We start from the raw sequence: 9829 nt of genomic DNA, 5'->3' as shown, positions 1-9829 counted from the left end.
TGAGGGCTGCAGGGAGGGTCCTCAGGGCCTCTCCAGACTGACCAGAGGGACAGGAGGAGGCCAGAAGGCCTTGTAGCTCTTCCCTAGTCCCATGTCACCCTGCCTCCCCCAAGACGGGACAAACCAACTTCACAATGCTCTAGAATATTTTAGTGCCTTCTGAGCTGTGTGCTCCTTGGGGCATACGGTAGAGGGTCCCCATGTTTGGCATGGTGTCCAGCACACAGCAGCGGAAGGGAACAAACATTTGACACCTTGGGTTAAACAGTAACAAAGGAAGCCAGAATGGTGCCCCGCCTCAGGCAGTCAGGACTAACCTCACAGCCTGCCCAGACCAACTGAAGCCCTGAGCGCATCACATGTGGCCTTTCTATTTTTCCATCCTTGGTCCCCACACGCCACTGCTTGCCATGCCAAAGCATCTCTGTGTTGACCCCGCCAGCTGTGTCCCTCTTCCTCTCCCCCAGCTATGACCCCAAAACAGACGTAGCAGCTCCTCTGATGCCAGTCATCTCTTTATTCCGTTAGTGACCAATACAGCAGCACCACGGACCCAGCGGGGGGCCCTGCCTGGGGACCCCAGCAAGGCAAAAAGGGTGGGTGTGGGGCCTGCAGGCCTTGAGCATGGCTGGCCAAGGTGAGGGGACACCTGCCCATCTGCCACCCCAGCAATCTGGAGGGGGGTGGGCCCGTGGAGCCCCTGACTGATGACAGGTGGTGACAGACACCCGGCAGCCACCAGCCTTCCCCCTGGCACTAGGGCCACAGCAAGGAGGGAAGGTTCCAGCGGGGCTGGGGAGGGGCTGGAGCGCTGCTGAGGGACACTGCTGGGAAGGGCCTGTGCGTGTGTTTGTGTGTGTGTGTGTGTGTGCGTGCACGCGTGTGTGTGTGCGCATGCGTGTGTGCGCGCCTGTGTAATGGAGGAAGATGGCCACGCTGCTTAGCATATGGGATTCAACTGCTGAGCCACAGGACCTGCCTGGGGACAGAGGAGACCAGGAACCAGGGATTCAGGAGCTCTAGAGCCTGAGAGGGGCCAGGACAGGGACAGGTCCTTCCCAGCTCTTCCCCCTGCAGAGGGCAGGTGACCCCCACTGGAGGCTGGGCTCAGAACAGACGCCTCCGTCCGCCTCTGGCCTGTCCCTGTCACGTGTAGGCCATCTTGCTGCACACCCAGGGCCGGGTCATCAGACACTCTGTGGACATCAGCCGGGTGGGCTCCACGAAGACACACTCACCTGGGCCCGAGATGGCGAATCTGTGACCAGGAGAGAAGAGACCAGGAGCTGGGGACTGGCCGGGGAACCATCCCAGATTCCCCGGGAGGCCCTGTGGCCTGTGCCCACCCCCTCAGCAGCTTCTGGCATGGCCTCCCCATCTCCTCCCAATGTCCCATGGCTCTCTTTATCTTCCAGGGTGGCTACCACATGCCTGACTTGGAGGACCAACCTGGGCATGTCCTCTCTCCCACAGCACCCGGCTTGCCCTGCAGATACTGCTCATCATAGCCTTGTGGGGAGCTGTGTCTACCCCTGCAGCCCCCAGGCAGCCAGCTTGGAACACTGTCACTGTCACTGTCATCCCAGCTCCCAGCCACGCCTGGGGTCAGGCATACGTGAGCGCTCAGCACAGAATTAAAAGAGCCACATGAGCAAGGGGCAGATGGGAACAACCCCAATAACACTAGACAGCTGGGGCGCTGTCACTGAAGCCACACACGAATCTGGGTGGGTTCTGAAGGCATCTCATTTGCTCGCCCTGATCTCAGGTCTCTGGTGGGATCCCACAAGCAATGTGGTAGAGGGACCCCAGAGCTTTAGCTTTGGGAACACTCATGCACCATCATCATGGGGCTGGCACCCCCGGCCCAGTCCTCTGAGGTTCTGCTCCCCTACAGGCACCCCCGCACTGTGTGTCATTAGCTTCAACTGCCCCCACCCCCCTACGCCATCATCACCCTCACTGTCACAGCCTGGGCTTTTCCCCGAGCTCTGAGGGCTGCCTGAGGCAGAACTATCAAAGCAGCCTGGACCCATGGGCATGGGCAGGGAGAGCTAAAGCCCTTCTCCTGGGTGGGCCCAGCCACTGCCCACAGCTGGCATCTCTAGCTGCCATGAAATGGAGCACTTCTCCCAAGAGCTGGGTCCCAGCATCAGGCCTTCCTTTACAAGATGAAGCCTCAGCTCACGTGTGTGGATCAAAGGGGTCCCCATTGACCCAGTGGAATTCGTCCCCAACTCTGCGCAGGCCAATCCAAGGCTCTCTCCTTGTGAACTTGAACATAAATTCCTGCAAAAGCAAAGAGAAAAGAAAGCATCCAAGTCAAGGCACTGTCCTGACTACTGCTCATGACGCAACAAAACTTGGATTGGAAGACTTGGTGTCAGGATGCACAGACCAGCAGGGTGATACGGCCTGGAGATCGGAAGCCAGGGGGCAGAACCCTCTGAGATCCCCACAGCCACCCTCAGGAGCCTACAAGGGCCCCAGCTCTGGTTTGTGCACCCACTGACCAAGAGGCCTGCATGGCTGGGCCCTCAAGCTTGGCAGCCCTGGCCAGTCCTGGTGGCAGGAGGCTTAGGGACTCCCCCTGGCTGGCTCATGTGGGACAAATCTCAGGACTCAGACTGGCATCTTCCTGGACCTTTCTCTGCAGAAGGAGAAACACTGTACCAAAGACACACAGCGGGCTTTAGACCCTGCTATTCTGGATCCCTGCCACACTGTAGCTCAAACCCACACTGACCAAGATTCGGTCATTCTGTTTCTTTCACATTTCTGTTGATAAAACTGGCAGGATATTAAATGAGAGTGCATCTCCTGATTTGGAACAATTTTTTTTTAAAAAGTGCTGATTTAAATTTACAGTTTTGTTTTTCAAGATGGGGTCTCGCTATGTAGTACTGGCTGACCTTAAACTCACTGTGTAGCTCAGGCTGGCCTCGAACTCACGGCAATCTTTGAACCTCAATCCTGGGGTCTGAGATTACAGGCATGTACCACCACGCCTGGTCATTCTTACACTTTATAATGCTAATTTGGGCTGCAGTAAGGGGCCCTGACCATGGAGGGGGACTTGTCCAGGCCCTCAGGACCACCTGCACACCTATGGCTATGCAGCGGATGGGTGGCCCCCCACACATGTGTTACAGGGAACGTGGCCTGCCTGCTGTGGCTCTCCCTGAGCCCAGGGACTGTGGGGTCACCCTCACCAGCTCTTTCTGGCTCTGGATCACAGCCAGCGCAGCCTCGTGGGTGTGGCAGTACTGTCTGCCCGTGTTCCAGTCTCTTGGTTCCTCAGAAAAGAAGTAGCACTTCCTCCCGTAGAGCAGCCAGTCCTCCGGGCAGGGCGCCTCACACTTGATACAGCCCTTGGAGGCTGCAGGAGGAGACAGGGCTCAACATCCACCAACATGCTGGCCACCAGCTGGCCCCAAGGATCCCACCCTGCTGCCCATGGTTCCCTCCACCTACCTCAACATTGGTACCCCAAAGAGATGCTGTGGAGCTCACAGTGCCCACAGGGACTAAAATGCATGACAAAAGGGAACTGGGACAGGGCAGCAGGTGAGCCTCTGGGTTTCTCTCTCCTCTCTCAGCTCCCAGGCATGGAACCCCAGAAACTCAGACTGGGAAGGGACCGGGAGGCCACAGGCAGCCTTGTCCACCACTGAGCTGCTGGAAAGTTCTCGCTAAATACTGAGCCCCAGCCTGCCCCCTGGTGAGCTAGGCCTACTTCCGGTGACCCAGAGCAGACCGTTCTCTCAGGAAGGAGATGCCAGCTCCCCTCCTAGTCACTCCAATGCTATCTCCTCCACCACTCCTTGCATGAGTGCCACCAGGACAGCCCCTGAGCCACGTGCTGGGGCTCTGCCAGGGGCCCTGTGAGCACAGAGCTGCCCTCCCATCTGCAGGCTGCAGCCAACAGGCCCACCCAGGGCTCCTTGGGGGAGAAGCTAAGCCCTGCACTTAGACAGGACCTGCTTCTGAGCCAGGTGTCCCAGCCCCTGGATGGGGACACTCAGCCTTAAAGCTCCCCTCTACTTATCCTCACCACATCTACCTCATTCACTCTGGCTCAGCATTTCTGTTTTTAAAGGCAAATTTCCCCCCATCATGTCTGCCACATGGAATTGTGTCTGTGGATTGCTTTCCTGCAAATCTGAGAAGCGCATTCGTTTGTTTTCACACAAGCAATTGATTACAGTGTGGAGTGAAGCAGAGCCAGGAACACGCCCATGGTACTCAACAGCCTGCAGAGTCCTCCCCAAGAGCTACAGCCAGGCAGGCAGTCCCTGGCACACGGTTCAGTGAGGCCTGGCTGGGACAGGAGTCTCCCCAGAGATATGGGCACCTCGCTACAGTCATGATGGGCTCAGTCTACACACTGCCCTGACTGGCAGCCTAGCCAGAAGATGAAAGGAAAGCGACTCCATTCACAGCAGTTTTTCTGAGGAAGGGCAGCTGGGCCCAGTGGCCACAGTATCCTGTCCTAAGCACCCTCCAAAGTGGGGCTTATCATATGGGCGGCCTGATTGCCGGGGGACTAACTCTCATTTAAAAAGTCTACCCTGGTGGCACAGTGCTTCGCACAGAATAAAGACAGAGGCACCGAGATCCCTTTTGCAAACCCTGAAGAAGCCACGACACACACTGACTGGAGTCCCCCAAAAGTGGCTGGTTCCCTGTTCCTAGAGCCACACCTGTCCTTCTTTATTTCTTCTTTCATTCCCACAATTTATCAATGAAGCCAAAATTCTTTTCTCTGTTTAAAAAAGTATAAGCTTCCACTTCTCTGAGTTTCCTTTCTCTTCTGTTAATTCCCGTAAATATAAGCATTAACAAAACTTCTGTCTTTTCTCCTGTAATCTATTGTTTGAGGTAATTTTCATGTCCCTGGGTGCATGATCGAAGAGCGTAGAGGGAGTTATTCACACGCACGCGCATACACACGTGCGCACGTGCACTTCACCCACTGTCTCTGGGAAATTCCTACTGATTCTTCACAGTTCAGCGCGTGTCTCCTGCTCTGGGAAGCCACCAGCGGTATTTATTACCCCGTCACTGCACTTATCCCTGGGTGGAGGGGACACTAACGTGCTAATCTTTTTAAATTATTGTGAGACACGGTCTCACTGAATTGCCAGGTTGCCCACACTGGGCTTGAACTTGCAATCCCCAGGCCCCAGCCTACTAGAGTACAATATGATATTTAAAGACCCTTGTCCCCAAACCACCTCCTACAAAAACTGCCACTTACCCAGCCTACATCAAATTTGTCCTAGTTGTTGCATCGTTTAGAGAATAATACCTGGGTACCCTCTGTACCCACACTGCTTACAAAAGGACCCATGGATAGCTATGTATGAATGTATTATTTTAGGCTAAAATCTCACCAACAACCAACACTGTCTCAGACCTGCTGTGTCCCCCAGAGCTCCAGGGATGCCAGGGGCCTCTCTCCACCTCGTGAGCTGTGCCTGGGACAGGTCAGGGGAATCTGGGACCCAGAATTGTGCACTTACCCAAGATGCTCATCACCACCAGGATGGCAAACAGGAGGACCGCGATCGCGCCCAGCAGGAGCCGTGTGGTGGTATCTGCAGAGAGGAGAGAGGTGCATGTCCAGCTGCCCACATGCACTCAGGCATATATGTTAGAACTTGACCCCTTTCCTGGCTTCATATTATGCCACCACATGGACCGGTCAGGTTGTTTATCCGTGCACCTGTTGATAGTCCTTGGATTGCTCCCAAATTTGGCTTCTGTGAATAACGCACACAGATTTCTCTGAGTCCCTGCTTTCTAGGTATATGCCTAGGAGAGGAATTGCTGGGTCATATGGCGATTCTGTGTGACTCCTGGAAAAACTGTCAAACTGCTTTCCAGTGACTAGAGCATTTCACATTTCCACACATCCTCACCAACACTTGTTGATTTCTTTTTTCTTTCCTTCCCCTTCCCAATCTTAACCTTTTTTGTATCACGAAGCCATTAGACATTTAATATAAGAATTTTGAAAGGGAACTAGCATTCCGCCCAAAACAAGCTGCTTAAAGAGGTGGCCCCTGAATCTCGCTCTGACCTGCTCCAATCTAGCTGGTTGTTTCCAGGCAGGCGCTTGGGCCACTGAGCTAAATCTCCGGGCTGGTTGTTTCCTAAACGCCATTGCCACTTTGAGGTCGCCATACAGCAGTGGCCTGAGGATTTCCCTCTCCCTCTGCTGTGCTGGCTTTCCTGCTTCTCCTCCTTTCTTCCTCTGTCTCAGTTTACTCCTTCATCATGCAGGAGTGCATCTTTCATCAACCATCTCAGAAAAGGTGTGCCATGCACCTCCCCAAGGAGCAGCTGGTTCCCTCATCTCCATGGTGACCGTGGCCCTGGAGTTATGAACTCAGACTACTGACTGTACCAACTGGAAGGAATTCTTCAGGATTTCCAAGGTATTAACTCCCTTCTAGCACCACCGTTGCCTTTGAAAAGTTAACACGGTCTCACCTCAGTAGTTACTTCCCCTATGCAATAGCCCATAATAGAGGGAGTTGAAAGATATGGGTTATTTGGGTTTCTAAATGTGTATGAGTTAGACTAATATTAGAAGGAACAACTGGGAAACTCTGGCTCATAAACCCAAGAAAATTCCCATCATCCTTGTGTCAGTGGTCCAAAAAGGCTGTGGCTGACGTCTCTAAATCATCAGGGGCAGAGCCTGGCCAGCATCATCCTGACTATGAAAAACCCTCAGATGTACAGCTTGGTAATTTGTACATCTGTAAGAAGATTTGCTAAATATGCATGTGTGGTTTTGATCAGGAAGTTGTGGGTTTCTGCCTAATCCAGAAACTTTCAACATTAAAAATTCAGAATTGGTGAGCACTGAAAAATCTATAGCCTGAGGAACACAGACTCACTCTGTCCCCACTGTCTTGTTCTGGCCACTGTGCCCCCCTCCCACCCCTGGCACCAGAAATATCTGCATCTCAGTCACCCGGTGTCTCCAGAACCCAGCCAGAGCTCTGGGTCACCTTTGCTGCCCCTGGCTTGAGCCTGGGGTGAAGGAAACATTCAGTCCCCAGGAGAGACCCAGCCACTGGAACCTCTGTCCACCTTTCTACCTACTCAGTGTAAGGCCACCACTCATCTAAGGAAGTCTCCAGGCCCCACTCCCGGCCTTGGCTCTCTGCTGCAGGAGCTCCCAACCCGAGAGGAGGTGGCAGGGTCTACACCAGAGGTGGCAGCTGTCTGAGGGGCTGGGGGAGAGAGTCAGATGCACAGCGAAGCACAATCTGATCCCTGCGATGAGCCTGGTGAGCTGAAGTCCTTGGTGCCACAGGAAAGGGTAAGAGCTCTCACATCAGACTGCTGGAGCAAACCCCACAGGGGTTTCACGTGTTGGCATCCAAGCTGTGTCCTTGGGAGCAACACAGACTCTCGGGCTCAGCGTCCTAAACTATACAACAGATAGCACGCATCAACCCCACTTGAGGTGAGAATTAAAGAGAGAACAACGGTGAAACCCACAGAGCAGGTGCCTGATAACTGTTCCATGCCCCCTGGAGGCTAAACTGGGTCAAGCTCAGTGTGGTGATGAATGCTTATGGTCCCAGCACTCTGGAGGCTGAGGCAGGAGGATCTGAGTTCCAGGCCAGCCTGAATTACATAGCAAGACCCTCAAAAAAAGCTGTCTCCTGTCTCTCAAGATAGGTGTGTGGCCAAGCAGAGGTTGTGAGACCCTATGGCCCCAAATCCCTCACCCAATCAACTGTGAGTCATTACATGGATTCCAGTTTGGAGAGAGGAGTGGACTCAAGGTCAGTTTCAGGTGACTATGAATCACCCATGATTCCTAGGCTCCCCTGCCAGATCATAGGGTGCTACATCTGGGAGCTGGGACAAGGGTCACCACAACAGAACACACACATGGCCCTTGGTCTGTATGCCCCCCAGAGGTAGAGATCTGACTGAGCAGATGAGGAAAGTGAGGCTCAGGCAAGCCCAAAAAACTGTCAGGCACAGTGGGGGCAGGGTCTGGATCAGGTTCACCAGACACTTTGCACCCCAGCGGCTGGCATGGCCCTTGGCCGGGACCTGTTAGGGCAGGGGTGTGCATGGGCCTAGCCCAGGACCACCCTAGCCCCGGCTCCCCTCCTCTGACACCGCGGAAGGCCCAGGACACTCTTGGGTCCAGCAGAAGGCAAGTCCCCACCGGGACACACATTCCATGTCCCAGGAGCCCTGTGGAGACGTCAAAGCCGAGGCTGAGCACCAAGAACCACAGCCTATCAAGGGTGGGGTTGGTCTGGGTGCACTGGGGGACACAGGGTGGCCTGAGTCATGCAGGGAGCCAGGTCAGGGTAGGTGGGATTAGGGTGGAGCACAGGTAGGTGCCACTCATGGACTGGGCAGGACAAGTGCCCAGAGAATGTCTCCTGTCCTTCTCCAGCTGACAGCTAGGCTCAGCAGCCACAGTCAACAGGGCCAAGGGCAGGGTGGCAGGTGGAGCCCTCCACAGTCCCCACACCTGGGCACAGATGCTGCCCAAGTCCAGACTGCTGCCCCATCCTCCTCACTGCCTGGACCTCAGGCCCTCCCTCTGGACCCTGAGCCTCTAACCCTTGGCATGGCCTTCGGGGCCCTTCAGGCGCCTCTTCCCCACCACATCCCATCCCCGACACAGGCTCAGGCCCCCACCCAGGCCGGCCCAGCTCCAGCCGCCCTCCTGTGTCATTTCCACACCGCTAAGCATTCACCTACTGCAGGAAGCCCTCCAGGAAAACATCCTTTTCTAGTTGATGCTGCCAGCTCACCCTCTGCCCTTGAACTTGGGGTCCCAAAAGCATCCTGAAAACCTTGGAGGGCGGCGAGCCCTCGTTCTTGTCCCTTCCCGCATCTCTAAACCCAGTTTCCTGAACCAAGTCACGAACTTGAAGTCCATTCCCACCGCGATTGCTGCCCCTGGCCAGCCGGCCGTTCCCTGTGCCAGTGGAGCAGGGCAGGGGGACCCAACCAGGCAAGAAACATGCCCTCGGGGGTCCCGCCCCGCGCCCCATCACCACCAGCTCCCCCTCAGCCCGCAGAAGGCGCCGAAGCCACCCGAGCTGCGTGCGCGCTCACCACACGTGCAGGCGCGGACGCCCGAGTCTTCCCGCAGGGACCCCGCGCTCAGCGCGAAGCGAGCGCCAAGGTCACCGGCGGAGATCCTGGCGGGGTGGCCTGGGCTCCCGGTGCCGGCCCGCAGCCGGCGGCACCCCGGACCCTGAGTGGATGCCCGGCGCGCTCCAAAAGTGACCGGGCGAGCGGCCGCGCTTACCCTCCAAGGCTGCCTTCCAGCTGGTGCTGCCCTCGTAGCCCGAGCCCGATCGCCGCAGCAGCCCCTCGGGGCCGCGGGCCTCGGCCTCGGCGGGCGAGCGCGGTCTGGGCGCGGCGGGCGCGGGGCGCGCGGCTGGGGGCGGCGGCCGGGCGCGCGCGGGGGGCTCGCGGCCTGGGTCCCGGGGCGCCGGGGGCTCCCGGGCGGGCTCCCGAGCTGGCTCCGGGGCCGGCTCCATGCCCGGCGCTCCGCACGCCCCGCGGGCCCCCCAGGCCGGCTCCGTGCGCGAGGCTGCGGCGCTGCACCCGGGCCCAGCCTGGCTCCCCGCGCCGAGCGCGCCCGGAGAGGCCGGAGGCTGGGAGCAAAGGGAGGCGGAGCGGAGGACGCGAGCCGCGGGGAGGCGGCGCGGTAGTGGGGACAGACCGGTCCCCAGCCCGCCCAGCGCCCCGCCGGATGCTGCAGAGCAGGAGCTGGATGACAGCTGTCCGCGCGCCCGTAGACCCGCTGTCCTCTAGCTCCACC

At 57.0% G+C, this 9829-nt stretch overlaps 1 protein-coding gene across 1 annotated transcript; it reads right to left on the bottom strand.

Annotated features, from left to right (window-relative positions):
- Window positions 1–497: 497 nt before the first annotated feature.
- Clec2l (C-type lectin domain family 2 member L) lies at window positions 498–9545 on the bottom strand. The gene is made up of 5 exons (XM_063249600.1): window positions 9311–9545; window positions 5526–5600; window positions 3213–3379; window positions 2189–2289; window positions 498–1258 (listed from the first exon to the last, which is right to left on the bottom strand). Exons 1-5 carry the CDS (start codon window positions 9543–9545, stop codon window positions 1147–1149), a joined length of 690 nt encoding a protein of 229 aa, XP_063105670.1. The 3' UTR covers window positions 498–1146.
- Between the last annotated feature and the right edge of the window lie 284 nt (window positions 9546–9829).

This window comes from Cavia porcellus, unplaced genomic scaffold (assembly GCF_034190915.1).
Source record: "Cavia porcellus strain 051 isolate PalLab524CR breed Dunkin Hartley unplaced genomic scaffold, mCavPor4.1 scaffold_6, whole genome shotgun sequence".
NCBI lineage: Eukaryota > Metazoa > Chordata > Mammalia > Rodentia > Caviidae > Cavia > Cavia porcellus.
Note: the sequence above shows the minus strand (reverse complement) of the source record. Positions and strands in the feature narration are given on the sequence as shown.